Source organism: Simochromis diagramma, unplaced genomic scaffold, assembly GCF_900408965.1.
Source record: "Simochromis diagramma unplaced genomic scaffold, fSimDia1.1 OVJJ01000816.1, whole genome shotgun sequence".
NCBI classification, from domain to species: Eukaryota; Metazoa; Chordata; class Actinopteri; order Cichliformes; family Cichlidae; genus Simochromis; species Simochromis diagramma.
The window spans coordinates 8,882,797-8,904,569 of record NW_024386908.1 but is presented as its reverse complement, the minus strand read 5'-3'; the positions used below and the strand labels follow the sequence as shown (position 1 = coordinate 8,904,569).

Genomic DNA, 21,773 nt, shown 5'->3' with positions numbered 1-21,773 from the left:
ACCAAGGTGATTCCCAAAGAGCTGTTAGCCGAAAACTTGTGTTGCCTTAAAAAACTGGACAAGTGGGAGGACAAAAGAAAAAGTGGCGGGGCCAAAAAAACCCCCAGAAAAACAAAAATACTTCAGATGAAAAGTATCTGAAAGTCATGTCTTAAGAAATAGGAAAAGAGTCCAGCAAAGACCTGACACAGGACATGAGAGGTAGCAGCATCACCAGAAATGCTCTCAGCGGAAGGTTAAGAATACATTCTTAATGAATGTATAATTATTATGGAGTGATTCATCCAGACTTGAAAGGTTTGAGTCGGCAGAGAAAAACTATTTAAGCCATAACAACCCAAATAATAGACAAAAACCCCCACTCAGATTCATTTAAACAACTTTTATTTATTAAGTTTTTACAAATAAAGTAACAAATTTATTGTATTGTAGCGCAAAGCGCAAAGTTTTGTTTTTAATAAGAAGCTTGAACACTCTATACTTAGTGCAAAACATACCATTAAAGGCTGTCGATGACTCCTTACATGTATTTATTTATTTTTTGTTATTCTCTTTCATTCTTTCATATTTGTTTACTTAAAATCCGACCATGTTTGAACAACGTCAACCACGATACAGAAAAAGGAAAGCAATGAATTAAATTAGGAGCTGGTAGAGACAGTAAAACGGCACAGTGAGAATTCAAAAAAACAAAATGTGAGAGTGGAGAGAGACAAGAAACAAAATCGACATATTTTCAGCAACGCTCACAGAAACTGTTGCTGTTTTCAACACATCATTTCACAGGAGCAAGCTACATAAAACAGCGAGGAGTTGCATGTATCTGTGACTGTGGCTTTGTGTGTGTGTGTGCGCTGAAAGGCAGAATCTCTTTTATTGTTGTTTTTCTCTCTCTTTTGTTTGTTTTTTACATGTGGGCACTTCTACAGTGAAAAGCGTAAAGGGTAAGCGAGTCCTGAAGAGGCGAAAACTGGAAAACACATCAACAGGAAACTGATTCTAATGCAAGCGAGTTCAAACTATTGCTACACCGTGCACGCCTCTCCTGAAACACACAATCCTACTTTTCCACTTTAACTCGAGGAAACTTCACAATAAGAGTGCCTGTGCTGGAAAACTTTCGAGCCTTTCACAGTAAAATTCCTCCACGACAACTCCAAAACTTCACAATAACTGCACCCACTTCCAGCAGGGGCGTAGCCGTCAAAACCTACTGTAATCTCAGTTTGATATTGATATTATTAAAGTGACAGTTTTAATACTGCATGCAAGGGCATTGCAGCGCAGCAGGTATTCCTTTTATTGTAATCATTGCGTAACAGAGAGACAGTAAAATATGACCAAACCTCAAATCTGCAGCTGCAAAGTGCAGATCCAGGATGATACCTGGCAAATTAAACAGCTCCAGTGAATTAAAGCAGGTAACTACGCCACTTTTTTTCCTCCACTGACAAAAACAAAAAATCAAATGGCACTGAGTTTGTGGCATCATTAAAGGTCTGACAGAATGCTTATATTGAGAACTCAGAAGCAAAGTGGCTCAATGACTATTCACAGCTTCAACCAAACTTGCCAAGTAGTAAAAAATGTCGCGTTATTTTTCTCGAGGAATATAACGAAAAAAAGATCTATGCTCTTTTGCAAAAACTTTACAAAGTAACTTACACACAATCTGGCAAAAAGCAATGGAAAGATGCAAAGCTTTGAAGTTTGTACCAAATGTTTAATTTGTGTTACAGGTTAAAAAAAAAAACAAACAAAACAGTAGAGGGTGCCAGAGGCCTTGCACGTACTCCCTTAAATCCATCAATCATCATGACTGCCATCATCTCTGTCATACCTTCACTCAAAAACTCGTTAAAGCTGACTTTTATTTGTTGGTTTTTCAATTTCTGTAAAGACAGCTGACAACTGTGCTGCCTCGTTAATATTTTTGCAGAATTTTTATGGGTCCTGACAAAGTACTGCCTTGTTTTTCTTTATTCCTTTCTTTCTTCCAGCTAGTTACTTCCAACTAGTTTAAAATGTATCAGAAAAAGATGATGTCACAGAGTATCTATATGCACCAAACACTTTTTTGGCTACATTTTTTTAAAGTTGCATTTTCAAGTGTTAGGTTGCTGCTTATTTAGATATACCGAACCTTCTTTAGACTCGGTTTGACTAATGCATCTAATGCATGACCGGATCACAAGATTACAGCTGTTGTTTACCGTGTCTGAAAGTGTCCAGCTGACTGCTTGGCTACTTCCTGTATATGTGACTTTTGCTAGATAGTTAAAGGCTAGCAAACAAACACAGATAATTCATTTGTGACTTGCAAAGGAGGCAGAACAATAGGAAAAAGGACCTAATACTGTACATCTTGCAGTGGTGACATGCTTTCCTCTGAAGTCCTTGAGGGGGATGCATCAGGGCACAATGATATTTACACTTCAAAAGAAGTGGCCTGATGCACTGCAGACTACCTCAGCCTATCACAGTGTGCCTTGGTGGTCCTTTTTATATTTAGTGCCACATCCACATGTGATCTGATCCCTCCAGATACATTTTAACGCCAAGTATAAACAGATTTCAGACATACCTAAACAGGGCCATTAGCCTGCGCTTCTCACAATATTTCAGTAAACCCAAATTATTCTGACAGTAGAGCGCGACATCATGGCCTATATCACATTCCTGGTTAGCTCTGATGGTCTCAGAGTTTCAAATCCTGACAGAAAGCTAAAACGAGTCTTTAATATCAGCTGATCTCACGTTAAAAAGAACATTATGTCACTGTACCACGGCATGCTCTCCCCGCAAGTATGCTGCACTCGGGTCAAAGTACAGAGTGGTCCAAGCTTCGAATACAATCTTCAATAAACTCCCTCCTTAAAACTGAAGAAAAAAATAATAATATACAGCAATAGAAACAACACTGATAACAAACGGTTGCCTTTCTCCGTCTCTGGACGTCAATCTCAACCTTCGTTCAAACGGCAGCAGAGCATTTCACTCCAAATTTCCCCATTTTGCAGAAAATACACTCAGGAGGAATCATCACAAGCCGGCCTAAACGTGCGCGCACATATACACTGCAGGCCTCATCCGCTAAACTTCACAGCAACAACCTTATATCCTCCACAAATTCTGTCCAATGTGCTCACTTTAACCTCCAATGGAGAAGCAACAGGAAGGAAGCAAGGCACTAGTTTAATACCTCCAGCCATCACTAGAGGCTCTAGAGGGGTCAGGGGTAGCGAAGACGAGCGAAAATAAAAGACAGGGTTTTTTTTTTTTTCAAGTACATTAAAAATGGACACCATTGGTTTTTATACATTCACATTCATCTAACAAAACCAGGGGAGAAAGGGAAGAGGAGGGCTATTTAAAGTGTCTGATAGACAAGTACTGTATTAAGAAAAAAAATAGCTAGCTTTACTTTATTATCTAAATATTGACTATCCTGGCGTTCACGCCGGTTTGTCTTTATACTCAGGTCAGTTTCGGCTTTCAATTCACCCAGTTTATAGAGATGACCTGAAAAAACGGATTGATTAGTTGTTGGTAAGGCATTGGTTTGGAAGTGTGTCCTCAGTAAACTGACAGAAGGACGCTTATTGGAAAAAAAGAGAAAGAGAGAGAGGGGTTACCGATCTCCAAAAATTCGTTTGTGGAAAGCTGTGAATTGAAAGCGAAAGGACCCCGAAAAACTATTCTAAATATGCTTTTTTTTTTTGTTTTTAAATTCACCCTAAAACTAATGTTGTCCAACAACATTTGCTAATAACAAACAACAATAATCACAGTGTCTCCACATCATACAGCGATGTGCACATATAACAGGTCCATTGACAGAACACGGTTTTGTTTTTTGTTTCTTTTTAAATAGAACAATCATTAACAACAATAATTATGACAATAATGTACATTGCATTTCAACCCAGATATTGAAAACGACCTAATTATGACACTAAGAACTGAGGCACGGCCCATGAGTCTGACAGCTGCTACACCTCCAACTATGCGTGAGTGTATTTACATGAGTCTGTGAATGACTGTATGCGGCTTTGTGTATTTATATGAATGTCATAAGAGTTGCGTGGGTGTGTGAATGTGTATGCGTCAGATTGCTAGCTGGGGTGGCGGTAGGTGGGTGGGGCAGGGGGCAACAAGGGAACCAACCCAACGACACACACAAAAAAAAAATGGAATCATCATAGCAGACATTCGAAAAAACAGACACGAACTATACATGGATATTATCTTGATAACAAGGTCACTTTTACACACTGAGTTCTCTTGTGTTCGGGCTTTTTTTGTCCTCTTCTAAAAGGTTTCTGCTGTTATTGCTTCAAATTGCAACAGGGAGGTGAAGAGAGAGGGACGAAAAAAGTCGTGAAGCATCTGTTCTGCCCGTTTGGGACCCCATCGACAGAAAGTGAGCTGAAACAGGAAGCTGATGGAGGGCTTTCCCACTTCCATCTCTCTCTACCTGCTTGAATACTTTGCCACACTGAGCGGTGGGGAGGGGGAGAAGAAGACGGCGGAGATGCTGGGCTACATCTAGTCTCGATATGTATTTGATTTCATCTTGACTCGCTTTGTGCTTTTAAAGGTTAGGAAGGCTCTCCAACTTCCAAACGACTTCCTGAAACATTCGATTAGAGTTATGCGGACTCGTCTTCTGCTCTCACCTCACCCTTCTATCTGCTGCCATTTGCATCTCCTCCTGTAATCCTTTGATTTAAGGATGCTAACTGCTGTCAGAAACACTGATGATTTTGATTCCTAACACTAAGCAACAATATCGGTTAATGTGAGGACTAGCAATGCTCACCCCCAATGGAAGAAATGCATATTTGCAAGTTTTTTTATTGGGATTTCTAGCAGAGACTGATAAAACATGGATAGCAGAGGCCTTAAAATCAGTACCAGCAGGAATTGATGAGAAGGTACTGCACGGACACAAAGGCTCAAGTTGGATTTTGTAAAAGCTGGCTACCACATTCTTCCTCCTCCTGAGCCTGATGTAATGTCTTCTGTCTAGTAAGCACGGCTCGCTAACCCATATTATGTAAAGATATGTTAACTCATGTCAGAGCGTGAAATCCAACAAGTGTAAACCAGCCATTAGAGCAAACATGCAGACAGTTATTGACAGCAAGCCCACACACCCTGTCAGAACCTCTTTGGCCTTTTATCATTGTACTCTGAGTCTTTTTCTTTTGCTACAAGCCCACAGCAGAAAGGCTGCACTGCTTTTCTCTGAAGTGCAGCCTGAAGTGGCTTCTCATGCACACGCATGCCTACCCCCGTCTCAACCCCCCCTCTCCCAACAAAAGAAATAAAATCAATCACACTTTCTAGTCAATCCAGCGATGAACACTCCACTTCACACCAGTCCTCTCAGGCCGTGATTTAAACCGGCCCCGACTCTGAGCCCTACGTGGTCCTCAAGTTGGGTCCTCCCGGGTTACTGACTGATTTCTGCAGGGTATTGGTCACATGGAAAGCTTGGAGTGGCCCCTGGCCTGGAATCTGGCCCTGTGGTGTGGGGTAGGGGCCCAGGGGTTGGGAGGTACTGACCAGCAGAGGCTGTGTTGGTGCTTGGTGTGGGGTGGACAGGCTGTGAGCCGGACCAGACCATTGTGCACTATAGGCAGCAGTTGGGGTGTAGTGGATGAACTGGGGAAGCTGGGGTTGGGGTGGAGTGGAGGAGGCAGGAGGGTGGCATAAAGAGCCCTTTCGGGAAGCCAGAGAGGTAGCGGTGCTGGAGTTTGTTGGGATGTGGGCTGAACCACCTATGCTGCTGGGACACAGCTGGCTGGGAGCGGAGTACTTCCTGCCCAGACTGGCTGACTGGATAACCTGCAGGGGAGGAGAAACGTCACTCAAAATTCAAAATTAAGCATTTTTCTCTTAAATAATTTGATTCTAGTTCCCTGTGCTAGGTAAAGATGTCTTTCAAGGAGTTAAAATTAATTATTAGCCAAGCCTGCTTAAAATGTAAGTTAAAAAAAAAACCCAAAAATACAGCCATGCGACATTTATCTTAGCTAAACAAACTGTGTTATTCTCTGCACCACCAACACAGCAGATTCGCTTCATGTCAGGTGGAATTTAATAATTAAATAACCAAAACATTTTTTTGGGAATTTGCATGTCTGAAAAGTAAAAAGTATCAATTTGAAAAATCAACATCACATTGTAATATAATAACTTGTAAATTTTACTGTGTTTTTAAATGGCACATGATGCAAAATAATGCATTTTAATTAAACACCAAAAGATCAGTTGTTAAGGGAATACAATAGCACATCATCCAGAAATCGGGATGTAGTAAAGCAGGCAGGGATCAAACAGCTTTTTGTGTTTTTTCTAAGAGTTTAGTGCAGAAATGATGCGATGTGGTGTTTTTTTAATAATAACCTCATAGCTGTGTCCCTGCACCGGAGCCTGCTGCAGCTGTTTGGCACTCCTCTTACCCTGAAACAGTTCAATATTTAATTTATTGTACAAACATAATGATGTAATATATAATTAATCACAAAAAACTGCTTCCATGTCCACTGATAACAGAAAAAATATTTGTCATGTTCATGACCTTTCTCTTAAGATTAACACTGCAAGGCACAAAGTTATGGCTAACACTTTTTGTATACATCCAAAAGGCCTTGGATCAGGTTTCTTCAACAGATCAAACACATTTGCATTTCTAAAAAGGAGGTTTCAGAGTTTAAGCTCTTTCCTCTCTGTCTTCATATCTAGTGAACTAACTATGGGACCTGCTGAGTCACTGATAAAATATATTTTTCTTTGATATGAAAACTCTTGCTATGTTTTAAAATATACATTCAAAAACAGCACTAAACCTGTGAGAGGTTCATGGCATCTCTGGCCCAATTATCCACCAGTTTATGAAGGTCATCGGTGAAGGTTCCTTTCCTCTGGTGTGGGGCTGGCATGTTGGGGGCCAGACACTGAGAACCCCCCTGGCTTTGACCCAAACCACCTGAACCACTCACTGCATTGGTGCTATTCGTCCCTGAGAGTCAAGACAGACACAAGGGAGGAGGGAAAAGAGCAAATAGTGTGAGATAATGTTTAAAAGGTGAGGCAAAGCTGATGTTATCTGGATGATTGTGATTGGCGGCAGGCGGCTCTGTCTTAACCACAAAGGGCAGACAGAGGTTGGTCAGGTCAGGAGGTTTAGGGCAGCTGAGCATGTCGACATGGTCACAGAACTGCATTGTTTAGTTTTAATGATGGAGATCATGATGATAAACAGGAATAAGAGACAACTTATGATAGCAGAGGAAGGGCACTTTGGCAGTTAGGATAAATGCTGAACCCTTTATAGTATATATATCTTATTTATAACAAGGAATCAGATCACACTGGACAGTCTGTAGAGCATTCAAAATGCCCCTGCAGTGACCCGGTGCACCTCTTAACTCTGAATACATTTCCCAGACACTAGATGGTGCTCAAGCTCTGTATCAGGAAGTATTATGTGTTTTTTTTTTTTTTCACCCACTAACAAACTTAATGCAGACTAAACTCCAAAAAAAAGCACACACTGCAGGCTGGCTTTCTGGCATCTGTGTGTTCCCCACACCATGCTCAATGATGGGGTAATGACAGGGCTGGTCTATCAGTCCAATAGGAAACCACCAAACACTGGCCTGTGAAATAAGCTCTTTGCTACAAGACGCTGCACACTCTGCTGCTTCAAACAACAGTTTCAAGTCCCTTAATTCTGGATCCCTTATACTGCAGACAAGTCTTTGAGAATACAGGTTTATGTTTTGTAAATATGCAATTTTTATAAATAATTTAGGTCTGTGGAAGAGAAGATAAAGATTCATTTATAAATGCTACGAGGAAAACCATAAAGATATGTAAAGCATATACACATACTGCAGATAGATCATGTTTTCTTATGTTTTAAACATCCCCATAACTGCACATTACCCTTATAATCACACGAAGCTGATGCACTTCCTTTGCATACAAGATCATCCCAAAGCCATGCCAGCAGAATGAGCATGGGCGTTAAATATTGACATGATTTGTTCATATCAGATATTAAATGAGAACAGGCAGAATATGCAAGGATTGTCAAGGATTATACAGTTGGTCTGACAAAAATAAATCAATCAATAAATCAATAAATAGAAATAAACTGTCATGTCATGCTAAACAAAATGGAGGAAAATAAGAATGAGGAGACGCTGAGTCATGAACGACTGCAGCAGCATGGGATTCTGGTCTATGTAGTCCAAGCCAAAAGCCATGGTGAAGGCTGAGAGGAACGGGAGGGGCAGCTTGTATGTGTTAGTGTTTGGCACATTATATGTGTGTGTGAGAGAGAGGAAGAGCTTGCAGGTGCATTGCATGCGCTGTCAGTTTAGATCTGTTAAGGCTGCACACTTCAGTTATTTCAGCCCTCAAACTGGACTTTCCCTGAAACGCCATCATCGAAACTGCAAGGCTCGTCTTAGCTGAAATAACTGAAGTTAACGGATCTCAAATCTGGCAGAGGGTCGGAGCTGTAACCGACAGGGCGTCAGAAGGCGGGAGGAAGCGTGGGAGAGCAAGTGCAAGGGTGGAGGAGTTGGTATGGATGGAGGGAGGGAGGAAAGACCAAAAAGAGAGATAGTTACTACAGAGCTGGTTGCAGGGGCAGACTTTTTTCACCATCTTCCCTGTGCGGCCGGAAGACAACAATTGGAGGGATCGGGAGAGAGTCAGAGTTAAGCCCCGCCCACAACACACAACAACCAAACACAATGCACATTGTGACAGGTATAAGCATAATAATGTGACCTTGAAACAAACAAGACTTTGGTGTTGAGCTGCCCAGGAACATCTTAAAAACCTGTCACACAATGTAACATGTCCCCAGAAACACAAAGCAAATAGTGGAGGAGACTTTGCCCCTGATCATTATTATTATTATTATTATTTTTTAATGTACAACCACACAAATGAGTAAAGCATTTTCTGACAATGGTAAGATACACAGACAATTTTCTGCAGATATGCAGTCGACAGTTACTTTTAGCCCAGAGGTGAACATATTATTTAACCAAAGCTCTTGACATTGCTTTACTTTCAATTTGATAACAATATCAAATTTCAGATTTGCCTTTGCACATAGCCACATGTGCCATAGATGTGTACTGTGGCTTTAAGATGCTTATGGGCAAACCAAAACCTGGTTTCACATGTGATTCTGATACTCTCTGCAGCTCACAGGGTCTTACCACACCTGGGTCAAATATTGTAATCGACTTTGATTTTCAGACTTTTATAAACAGGGTGGGATTTGTGCAAAAAAGGATTCTGGTTTTAAATTAATGTGCAAAATTCTCAGCATCATGTTTGTGCTTTTAGTCACAATCCAATCAATCCTAATGATACAAGCAAGACTCAAATCCATCTGTGCATCAACGTCACTATTTAATATGAAATAAGCTAAAAGATTACTGTCAGTTTAAAGAATTGTTAGGCTGAATAAATATTCTGCTGCAGTACAATCCTACGTCTCAAACTTAGACAACAGCCTGCTTTAATGACTGACTTAGAGCGGCTCTTTTTACACAGGAGTGCACCTACTACTTTCTGTCAGCCTATCATAGCAGCTGCACCACCGCATGTGAGTAACGTCTGCAGGATGTCTCAGACAGCGGCCCCATGCATAGCTGCAGTTCAACAAGATGAACGAACATGCGGTGCTTTTTGGCTCAATGAAAAGCCCGCCCCATGCAGTGAAATTTCTACTTAAAAAGACTGCAAGCACTGAAAGTGAAATCAGCTCCCCATTAGACTGAAGTTTGTGCTGCAGACTGTTTCAAAGTGCAGCGATAAAAATGAGAGGGACGCATAAAATCACACCCTGATTATAAGCAAGAATTTGAATCCAATTCTAGACTTTTTAAAACTATGTTAAGGAACAAGAATAACTCGAGTCCACTAAGACCCAGGTATGCCTCTCTCCACTCCTGCTGATGCAGCGACATGGGGACGGCTGAGCGGGCGGTGAGGACACCGAGTGAGGAAAGGAAAGAAGGAAGGGAGAGACAGGGTTTGAGCTGCAGAGGGTTCAAAAGCATTCAGAAACGTCCCTTAAGCACAAAACATTTGAGCATTACAGATTAAGGTTTAATAGAAACACTTTATTAAGAGTAAAGTAGAAATCAAAGCTTTGAAGTCTGCTTAATTGATGTAAAAACAAACTGCTTATTTAAAAAAATTCAAAACGCATGAAAGAAAAGCTAAAATAATCAACATGTCCGTCCTTCGCTATTTGGAAATAAGGGTTAGAAATGGAAGCAGTCAGGATTTGAAATTAATACCAGCAGACAAACAAAACGGCCTCATCTGTCTCTAATTTATTAGAACCGAAGATGAAATCGATCAGAGGGAGAATGTTTGTAATGATTATTGTTAGGATAGAAGCTTATTTGAGCTTGAATAACGTAACAAAGAACGTTAGTTACAGGGTTAAGTATAAATGTACAGGATTCTCCAGCTGCTTGTAAAATCCATGTTTAGCTGCTGTATTCACTAGCTTTCCCTTTAAAGCCCGAATCCCGAAATAATCGCCAGAAAATTCAAACTTTGTGAAAATAAAGTGTTTAGTGAACTTTGTGAGGGAATTAAACGATGTATAAATTATGAGTTTTAATTTGTATCATATTTGCTACATCATCCTTCAAAGTTAATCGTGCAGTTTATTTCTACATCATCACACTGATGATCTAGAAGACTCAAAAACTGACAAAAACTTGTAAACATGTATCAAACATGATACACTTGACTTTAAAGGGTCAAATTCAAATGAAGCCGTCATCCTTAAGTTTTTCCTCCTAAATTCTCGGAAAAACTAACCAACTGCTATCATGCAGCAAACTTTATCGCAACAGCATAGATATGTTTGGTCAATCGGCTCTTCTGCTGTATTTGCGACGGAGCAGCGGCAGTAGAAGCTAGAAGTAGCTCTAAAATTGATTTCTGCAGTATTAATCTGCAACATATTGTCATCAATCAAGCAGGACTGATAAGGGCTTTGACCAGGAGCCGTCTAATGAAACTTAGTTCCCTGCTAATGCTGTCAATTTCTGATTCATTGGATTTTTAGATTTTTATGACCCAGAGCCACAGTACCTGATTTTTGATTAGAGACATGGGCTTGTTTAAAAATGAAAAAAGCCTCAGTGTCACTAACTCAGTGTCTCTTTTGATCATTTCAGGGCCTTCACTTCATTTTGACCTTATTACAGTAAAACGATTCTTATTTCCTGTAGCCAAAAGGGCGCAAGGAAGTTAAAAAAATAACATTTTTGGCAAGGAAGACAAAGAAAGAAACAAGATTACAAATGAAGAAATAGTATGTAAAGATGACTGTCGCAAGATCTGGGTGTGAAGAACTATCACTGTCTGAACATTTTGCGTCCTGCAGTAAGATCTTATATTGTTTACTTTTTTTATGCACCTACAACCTTTTTTAAAGTAAAAACGTTGTTTCTGCTTGTCTGTTTAACTAAAATGCTCAGGTTTCAACTTCTGAGATCACAAAGTTTGATGTTCATGTCTACTCAACTGACTTTGCGTGTTTGTTTTTTGTAAATTTAACAGATTTCTGCAGAGCACTGATGATATCAGAAGGAGCGGGTCTTCCTCCACCAAAGAAGAAAACCCACAGGAGAGGATGACTGTGACTCGACGGATATATGGGGGGAAAAAATTAAACAAAAGTAAGTAAAGATAAAAGAGAAGAGCAAAGAAATAGAGCGTTACACACAAAGAGCCAAGCAGGGCGTACTCAGAAAGCGCGTCCTCCTGCCGCCAGGCTTGAAGGCCAAACGCTCCGAACCCCAGCTGAACTTTACACAGCCTGAAGAGAGGGAGGAGGGAAAGAAGGGGAGGAGAGAGGAGATGAGGAAAGTACGGAGAAGAGAGAGGTGAAGGGGAGGAGAAATGAGAAGAAAGGAGAGCGATAAAACCGAAGAGAGAAAATTGAGAAAAGACACGATAAGAAGAAGGAAGAGAAGGAAAAGATGAAAAGAGACACAGTTGAAGAATACACAGAAAGGACACTGAGTTAGCCCTCACAGTTTTTTTTCTCTCTCAACAAAGAACAACAGAAAGAGATGGGAGATCTTGTTGTGAGTGAGTGAAGACAAACCAACAGCATGCATTTGTCTTAATCTGCATGCGAAGCATCCAATAAGCTGTTTGTGTGAACTTTTAATGCTGTGGAGATGCAACGAGGCCCGGGACTCTCAGCGGATGCATACCTGGGGTGGGAGCACACAGGCTGGGCACAGAGAGCGCCGCCTCGCTGGTGTAGGCTGAACACAGGTTGTCACTGGAGGGAGAGGGTTTGAGGGGCTGGAGCAGAGTGCTGCTGTTCGAATCGGCTAATCCTCCTGGGGCTAGCAGAGCCAGCTGGCCGGGGTACATAGTCGGGACGCTCTGGGCGGATAGAGTGCTGCCTGAAGATAGCAGAAGGCATGGGCAAGAGGAAGGAGCAGGCCAGGACCAATCGCAGAAAGCAGAGAGACACGCACAAACACACAAACACACAGAGAAAAACAGACGGAGAAAGCAGTCAGAAATGTTCAAGCTCCGAGCCTGATCCCACGTGCAGGTGTACACAAGCAGATAAACACACATACATACATGTGCACATGGATGCATAAACACAGAGAGGATGCAATGTTAGCGAAAGGTTTTTGAACCGTCCTGGCTGTAGTGGGCTTAGCGTTCAAGATTAAGGTCGTTCAGCGTCAGTTCAACCAAATTAGAAGAACACCTTTTCATGCTCTAGTAGTGTCAGTATTTTCAAGTTTGTCTATTTTGTTAATAGAAACTAACTATTTTCACATGTGTGTGGGAAGGAAATCGTTTTTTGAATGAACTGAGCCTTTACATGTGTTCATCTTTTCACCAAAGCCTACCTGGCTGTAATGGACTCTTGCTGCTGGTTCTGGACGATTTCGATGACTTGCTTTTGGTGGGCCGTCTCCTCCTGCCAGTCAAGGCCAAAACAGGAGGGATCACTGAAGGCGGAGGAACCTACAACGCCAAAAGGAAGAATTCTCACATTCCGTTTTTTTGTGATGCTGCCTTAATTGCAGTTTTTTTGTTTTTTACTCGCTGGTTACCTTTCCCAGCCTGGTGAACAGACGGTCTATTTCCTCCTTCTGGCGGGATTGAAGTTCCTGAATCTCACGCATGTGCCTGGTGGGTGAAAAGTAAAATAAGATATATAGAAGTAACAAGAACGGAATCATTCTTGGAAGGAAAAGGAGGAGAAGAAAAGCGCACGAGAAGGAGAGAAAAATCAAGTTTTTCAAAGCCATTAACCTTACTAAAGAAGCAAAGGTGGACAATAAAACAAAGAATGGACGTGTGAATCTATTTTCCACTTTAAGAAAATGAGAAAGGGATAACTCACTTCTCTCTGAGGCGAGTGACTTCCCGTTTGAAGTCCTCATCCTCAAATTCCGAGTCATTGTCACTGCTGATGTAGGAGTTATTGAAGGAGTGGTTTAGACTCGGCAGAGAGGCTTTATGGGTAGAATCTGGGGTCAAAACTTGGCCAGGATCGCTGGGTCCATTAGCAGCTTTGGCAGCAGGTGGAGGACTCTGCTCCTCAGCACGACTGACTGAGAATCTACCAACGCGGGCCTCGGGTTTAGGAGTAACCTAAAAAATTGAAAATATGAACAAAGCAACAAGAGGAGGGGAGAGAATTAAAACTGGAAAAAAAGACAAAAGACGAAAAGGAAAGGAGGCGGCAGAGAAAATAAAGTGAACGATTACCTGAAAGCGTCCTATGGTGGTGGTGGGCGGTTTGGGGGAGGGGCAAGGGGATGTTAGAGGGGAGGGGTGGTGGGATCCAACGGGAGTCTTGTGAGGGGGCCCGTCCACCACGTCTCCTGTTTTTCCTGCTCCTTCCGCTTTCAGAGGCAACGAGGAGTTTTTGTGCAATGTGTTCTCTGGGCTCGAGAGAGTAGAGGATGATGAAGAAGATGAAGTGGAGGAGGTGGTGGAGGAAGACTCGGTGCAGGCCGGTCGCTGGACAGCGGGCTCTTCGATAGCCCGTGAGACCTAAGCATCGAAGAGAAACGTGGAAGAAGGCTATGAGACACAGAAACACTTGGATCCTACTTGTCAGTTGGGATCCAGCGTATATTCATTATGCTAGCCTTACATGCAGACGGTATTCATGTGCGGTGTCTCGTGTTGAAGATCTTTTACCTTAAATCGTCCTAATTGAGTTTGAGGGGGATGAACAGGAGAGGACAAAGTTTCTTCCTCCACTGGAAAAGGAACTGAGGAACATATGATGGATACTTTAGAAATCACACAGATACAAAAATATAACATTAGGATTTGGGTATAATCGAACATACCTGGTTGTCCAACTGAAGCCACACTAATGTGGGAGGCCTGACCGCCCACAGGAACAGTCTCTGGACTCAACGCTCTCCTTAACTGGGCATCCAAGTCCTCCAGAGGCTGCTGAGACTGAAGAGTCGGGCAGATAAACTGTTAGACCATGCAAGAACAAAAACCGTGCAAAAAGAGGCAGGCTTGGCCACGCAGGTTTTACTAATAGCTGTTGATTAGCAACATAAGCACAGATCAGCCAGAATCAAACATTTCAGTTGATTTTAAGATTTTATGGATTAAAGCAACACCAAACTCTGAGCTCAGCTAAACTGATTAATTGATGAAGTGCTGCTCTGCTGTGAGTTAGACTGCAGTCTTAGATCTGCAGGCAGGTGTTTTCTTGCTGAGTATCTGGTTCGCATTTGGCTTCCTTCTATTTTGCAGCTCGCTGCCTGGAAAACTAAGAATTGCATAATCAAGGCTATCTTTGTAATCACCGTTCATGTATGCACAATCTTGGACTTTTTTTTCAGTGCAATTATGTTTTTTAGTCTTTATTTTCTGCTTTTATGGTAATTTTGTTTTCAGGGATGGAATATTTGTTTTATATAGGTAAGCTGGTATTCTAATAGTAAAAGGAGACTGTTGTTTCTATCAGCAGCAATTCATATTTCCAAGCAAAGCTCAACTCTGGGACCTTGCTGCTTCTTTGCACTCATACATGGAAAGTTGCACATGACGAGAGGACCAGCAAAACCTCCCATATGGAACAGACAACAGATACGGCACACTGATTAAGTCAGACACAACATTAAAAAGGGCAGGTTTGCTGGAGAGGGTTTGCAGCGGTTTGCAGATTTACTACAACCTTTGGAAGGCTGAAGCAGTTTATATGGTGCAGCCTATATAAACTGCTTGCCAATGATGTTACTGATGTGTAGCTGAGTCAGCTGAGCCATCGTCTGGTATGCAATGAGCTGGATCGCCCTTGTGTGTGATCTCATAGCCCACCTGAATATACACCATGCTCCATTCTCTTTGTCAAGGATTTTGTAACACTGTTTTATAGGGTGCAATATCATTGAAGTTTATTTAAAAAATCCTCTAGTCTAAATGAACGTTTCCAAGCAAACTGTAATTAAAATACTTCCAGTTATACCATCTGACTAAAAATGCAAACTAACCTCTGGTCCAACTGGATGCTTTAACCATCCTCAAAACTTGGCAAAGCATACAAATTAGGACCAGTTAAAGTCTAAAATTTGTCATTTTTAACACCGTTCCTCACCCAAAAAAAAAAAAAAAAAAAAAAAAAAAAAATCAGATTTCTCTCCTTCGCCAATGAACAATGTGATCCAGAAGCTGCGCAAAGCCATTCATTCTCGAGCAATTAAACTACAATTACAAAATAAAGAATTAAAAACAAATCCCAAGTGAACTTCAACGACAGCAGGATTATCTTAATCAAACGAGACATGTCTCATCCAGGAGACTTACATAAGGGACGGGATGTTGTATCCGGGCAGATCAGATTGTTTTAGATGTCACATCTCTCTATTTATTCAATGTGCTTGTCTGGTTGAAAGGAAAGTCTATTTTTAAACTGAAGCATTCACGGTCTGGCAACTGAAATCAGTTCACTATCTGTCTGTCCTGAAGTCATTGGTGCTCAAACTGCTCACTGCTGCATTTGTCTGGCAAACTGTTTTAATCTGTTTGGTCATTCTCTTTGACCAGTGCTCCATGTGCTTCCCAGTCTTTATCTTAAAAGTCCACAGAGACTTTTTCGTCTTCTTCTTTCAGCAGCTCCCATTATGGATCGCCTGGCATCCACTTTAGTCACACCAACTCTCTTTGTGTCCTCTGTCCTCTCTCCCTACATTCATTTCCACCTTTTCCACCCTGCCTGCGCTCTCTTATTTCCCTCTGTTGTGCACTGTTTATTCTTCTGGATGGTTGACCCCATGTATTAAACACATACTCCTTGCAACTTCACCTTCCCACCCGTTTCCCTCTCATTCACACACGTCTTCTGTCTCGTTTGTACTGATATTCACTCCTTTTCTCTCCAGCACATTCCTCCGCCTCTTCAGGCTCTCATCTACCTGCTCCCTACTTTCACTAAAGATCATCTCATCATCATCTGCAAACATCGTAGTCCACAGAGACTCCTGCCTTATCTCATTTGTCAACCAACCCACCTGACACTGCATTTATGTGCTTTTGACTTCTTTTTAAAGTAACACTGAAGTTAAATTACTCAATTGTTTAATGTAATTATTTCATTAGATTTCTTCTTTTTTTAAGTTGTACTGTCCTTGTAGGCTTTGTATCAGATGTATCATCTCTGCAGCTTTTTTATTTTGGGCCTTTAAGTGTCTCATCTTAGAGTTTTTCAAGATTGGCTGTAATAACGCTGCTGTTTCAGAGAGATGAATCATTTTAGCAGAATTTAGAAAGGGCAGAAAAAAAGCAGAAGCACAACTTATGCACAGCACAAATTAAATCCGATGAAGCTATTGCAAAAAGACATTACAAACACACTGAGCAGTCTATAAACAGTGTTGCACTGTTTCAGACACATCGGTCTTAAAAAATGATCCAAAAAAGAACACCTGTATTACACAAGGTCCAGGGAAGGGTGGCGGGAGTTCTGAAGGAGGAGAACTGGCCTAATCCCGGAGAAAGAGAAGTGATGAAAGCACGGGAGTGGGAGAAATGAGAAAGACAAGAGAAGAGATTTGTAGAGGAGATAACAAGAATAGTGTTTATGGTTACGAATGTTACAAGGAATTTCCATGCCAGATGAGTTTTAAGGAAATTGGGGAGAAAAACTGTGGAAGACATACGAGGTGCGATCAAAAAAGATTTTGGTATTTCATTGATCGCAACTTGTGCAAATCTCCCAAAACTAAATTATTTGTGACTTCCAAACAATTAAAAAAAATATGTAGTTAAAATTAGCTAACATGCACATGCTGTCTGACCACACGACACTTCATACTACAAAAAATTATTGAACTACATCTCAAAAAACCTTTAGTTTTAGAAAAAGTTTAGAATTATACAACTCACCGGTACTCTGGATAAGGGCGTTTTGGATGGAGTGGTCTGGCCTAATGAGACAGGGATGACTATAGAAAATGCAGAAAGCAACATTAAATAAAAAGAAGAGAAGATTTACCACCACTAAATAAAAAAAGATTAAAAATATTCCTACTAGACTGTGCAGGGGTGAAGACAGGCGTCCCAGGGCCCTGGATTGGAGCAGGGGATCCCAGTGATCCCAGCGCCAGGCTGGAAGGGGGTTGAGGAGGAATGGCTGACTGGCTGGAGCCAGATGCTGCGACAGACGTGGTGGAGGTGGAGCAAGGGCCTACTGGTGACGAGGTACCTGCCACAGCAGCCAGATCAGCAGCTACGATGTCTCCCTGGGTGGAAGGCACCCCGCCTCCGAGGTCCATGAAGAGAGAGCGCAGCTTCATTTCCAGAGCTTGGATGTCGTCTGGTTTGCACTGCGACTCAGAGGAGTGCTCACATCTGAAGGAGATCGGTGACAACGAGTCTCAGAAATAATCAGTATTTATGGGTAAATAAGTTAATAAGTAAGTAAGAATTCAAGAACTTTTCCACACAAAATATAGTCTAAAATTGACCGTGTGTGTGTGTGTGTGTGTGTGTGTGTGTGTATGTGTGTGTGTGTATGTATGTATGTATATATATATATATATATATATGGTAAACTAACTTTATTTTTTGCCTTGTTAAGCGACTGACTGCTTAAAGCAGTTCACAAATAGAAATAAATACACAGTGACCACCTCTCACCTGGGCTCGCAGTCACTGTGGGCGTGCGTCTGCCCAGGCAGGGCTGCTGTCTGAGGCTGAGAGTGCACCAAAGTTGGTTGGACTGTGGGGACATTTGTGGTCACCGGCAGAAGTCCTCCAGCGGACGATGAGGGAGTAAGAGCAGGGAGGGAGACAACAGAGGGCGCGAGCTGGGGACCTAGGATGGCAGTGGTGGGGATGACTGAGGAGGTCAGAGAAGGAGTTGGCAAGACTGATGAATGATCAGAGGAGACTTCACTGGCTATAAGAGATGAAGAGGGCGGGGAGGACACAAAAGGAATAGTGTGGGCTAGAGGAGGGGAGGTGAGCATTTGAGGGGGAACCACTGTTGGTAAAGTGGAAGGTACTGAAGCAGCACTGACAGAAGAAACTGTCTGGGACTGAGGGTGGCTGAAAGCCTGGGGCTGAGGCTGTGCTTGTACCTGTGTCTGGGGTTGTGAGACAGCCTGAGTTACTGGCTGTGGAAGTACCTGTGATTGAAGGATGCTTTGATTCACTGTTGTAGGGGGAGGAGAAGAGGAACAGGGAGGACTGAGATGGATGGCGGAAGGGGTCGAGGATACAGAAAGAGGAGGAAGAGAGGCATCCTGTGTTGTGTTTAAATTAGAAGGGACATGCCCAGCAGCGGCATCCACAGTGGGAGTGAGTGTGCTACTCTGTGAAGGGACAGAAGCTGCTGCAGGCTCCAGAAGTGGAGGATGGGTGGAGTGGATGGAGGGTGGGGCAGTGTTGGGCCCTGAATCAAGCTGATTTTGGTTCTGTCGGAGTTCAGAGAATGCTTGGTGTAAGCTGACTGCTCCTGTAGAATGGGACAAGCCCAAACCTTGACCTGGAGTCTGTGATGGAGGTGGAGAAACTGGAAGAGAAAAAGGAAACTATTTTAAGCCACCACATGATTATATGTAATTCCTAGCTCCACCCAGATTACACCGATTTATAGGTCACTGTAACCAAATTATTTAGAACACCCTACATAGTGTGCAGAGCCATTAAATTTGAAATTTCAGCCAGTGTACCACATACATAGTAAGCTATGTATATATTACATCTTATCAATTAAGAATCATGTTAAAAACATATCTAAAATCAACAAATTTGGGCAATTTTGGGCAAATTAGATCAGCACTGTCAGGAAATACAGTTAGAATGTTTCTGTTTCTTTTATTCAACTTCATGTGAATTCATTTGATAGAATGACAATTAAGGCCACTCAGGCAACACACGATCTCTACAGGTAATGCACGCAAATGCACACAATCCTTACCCGTCTCAACATGAGGTGCAAGAGAAGGAGAGGTGGGAAGCATTTGTTCCTTCAGCCTCGCCTCGGGTACAAGGCTGACGATAAATCTCCGACCTGCCGAGTGGACCACTTGTGCAGATGGACTGGGTGGGATGCCTAAAAAAGGCAGAAGAGTGAGACACGGCCTGGATATGTTATGACATGTTCTGTTGCAGGTTTTCAGGCTAAAAAAAAAAAAAAAAAAGGTGTTTACAAAAGTGTATTTATTGATTTCCATTCAGAAATTCAAGGGCATTCAGAAGGTCTGAAGGGTCCACGCCGCTCAATAAACCTGGTCTCGAATTTATTTTATTTTAAGGCTTTTTCTTTCGTCTTTTTTTTTTTTACCTTGCATGGGGGCAGATATTGCAGGATTCTGCTGTTGCGTGTCACCTGCCATCTGCAGATCGACAAGAGAGCATGCATTAAACAATGACAGTTGGTCTGTTAGAGGCAAAGGTAGAGATGACCAGTAAGTTTAGACACACCATAGACAGGCTATAAAAATTCAATAGCAGCAGCAGTGAATAAAATAAAGACTCACTGTTTTCTTTGTCTGGCTGTTGGCATCTCTTTCCAGACCCTTCTCATCAGCGTTCTCTATCACCTCTCTGACCTGTTCAATAAATGACTCTCTCTCGCTCTCCAGGATAAACTCACTCTCGACCTGCATGCACGTTGAAAAGGTCACGCTTAGTCACATGCTTATGAATTTGCAATATAATCAGTCACAAACAGCAATATTTCTTTAAATAAGCCTTCTTCCTACATGAGTGTGAGGTAACATACGAGTAGTTTTGCCTTGTGTGAGAGTCTGATGAGAACTCGCCATGAAAGTGCAAGGACTAGAGCATGTACTTCAGTGGTTTTGGATGAGGCAGAGCAGATAGCAGGCGCGCCGGCACGTAAAAACAATCCAGCCTTAATACAGAGCTATTAATAGGGATTTACAGACAGTATAACGTGAATGTTGGATGGCTGAAGCTGACGAGCCAACATTCGCTCATATTCAAAGTAGTAACTGGTCAGCTGTGAGGAAATATTGTTTAATATCCACTCTGGTAACTGTGTGCTGTTGAAACATACAATTCCACTGACGGGTCATACAAAGTAATATAGTCATTTTTAATTAGATTGCAACGTCAGAATTAAATTTATTTAATTAAAAAAGCTAATGACAAACTTGCTCTCCACGTGGGCTGTTTACATGCATGCAGTCTGCTCAAAATTAATTGGTTAACAGAACTGAGACTATAAGAAATCCATAGGAACTCAATTCATATACAGAATTTTAGAACAACTATAATTTGGAGCAAGTGGAAATGAATCAAAACAGTGGATGTGAGTCGTTGTGTGATATTGTGTGCACCATGATCTGGGCAATTTCCTCGGGGTTGTCTCCATCCAAGTCAAACCTAAAGGTCACCATCTTCCTGTTGTGGGTCTCCAGCTGACACTCTGCTACCCTGTCTCCAAGGTTGGAGATCTACATGCAAGCACATCAAGAAATACATACACAGAAAGAAAAGATAATGAATGGAAATAAATAACTTTACTGTAAGTGACACATTTCTAACAACCATGAAATAGATACTTGGTGCAGTAGAAAACAGGGCCTGTTTTTAATTTTGACCTCACAGGACTTATCAGGTGTGCGCTATTACATTGAGAACATTGAGTTTCGCCTTGGTCGTCTTCTCATGGTGTGATCGACTTCGCACAGAACGTCTCTGGTGTCGCTTGGCCGGGCGTCCTTCATGACGACCTCCTCCTCCTCCCTCGTTGCCGTCGCTCAAACCTGAAGTCTCAGAATGGCCACTGAGGTACAACATAAGCAAAACACAGTAAGAGAGAAAGACCGAAAAAGAGCACTGAGTGAGAGAAAGATGTCACAAAGCTTAAATGTCATTCAGAGAAATTGCCTTGATTTCAGGGAAGAGTAACTGTGTGTGTGTGTGTGTACGTGCAAGTATTACCTCTCTATGAATGAGAGAACTTGAGGTGGCTGTAGCTGGGACTGAGGTAACTCTGAAGATTGTGAGGCAGGCTGAAACACACACATACACACAGATACATGCATGAAACTACGCATGACACACACGGGTGTGGTGTCACCACAAACATCAGGAACACTGAAGGGAAGGAAAAATAGCAGGAAGTTATAACAGTTAACACGGGTGTAAAAACAGAAGCAAATGCTAGCTAGATTATAAGAAAAGTAATTTTCAGAAGTTCAAGTAAATCCTGA

At 41.9% G+C, this 21,773-nt stretch overlaps 1 protein-coding gene across 11 annotated transcripts in view; it reads right to left on the bottom strand.

Moving 5' to 3' along the window:
* Positions 1-367: 367 nt before the first annotated feature.
* wnk1b (WNK lysine deficient protein kinase 1b) overlaps positions 368-21,773 on the bottom strand; it is a 92,817-nt gene continuing 71,411 nt past the window's right edge. For 5 of the 11 annotated variants that reach the window (XM_040035277.1, XM_040035279.1, XM_040035278.1 and 2 more), the window contains 22 exons: positions 21,502-21,572; positions 21,190-21,343; positions 20,895-21,011; positions 20,070-20,192; positions 19,874-19,925; positions 19,508-19,642; positions 18,223-19,099; positions 17,615-17,934; positions 17,470-17,528; positions 17,010-17,066; positions 14,415-14,529; positions 14,260-14,333; positions 13,822-14,109; positions 13,454-13,704; positions 13,161-13,236; positions 12,954-13,071; positions 12,291-12,488; positions 11,795-11,887; positions 8,652-8,693; positions 6,858-7,030; positions 6,415-6,471; positions 368-5,853 (listed from right to left, as the gene is read on the bottom strand). In XM_040035277.1, the coding sequence (XP_039891211.1) occupies positions 5,428-5,853; positions 6,415-6,471; positions 6,858-7,030; positions 8,652-8,693; positions 11,795-11,887; positions 12,291-12,488; positions 12,954-13,071; positions 13,161-13,236; positions 13,454-13,704; positions 13,822-14,109; positions 14,260-14,333; positions 14,415-14,529; positions 17,010-17,066; positions 17,470-17,528; positions 17,615-17,934; positions 18,223-19,099; positions 19,508-19,642; positions 19,874-19,925; positions 20,070-20,192; positions 20,895-21,011; positions 21,190-21,343; positions 21,502-21,572 (3,876 nt within the window). In that variant the 3' untranslated portion in view covers positions 368-5,427. The other 6 variants (XM_040035280.1, XM_040035282.1, XM_040035281.1 and 3 more) reach the window with 6 other exon arrangements.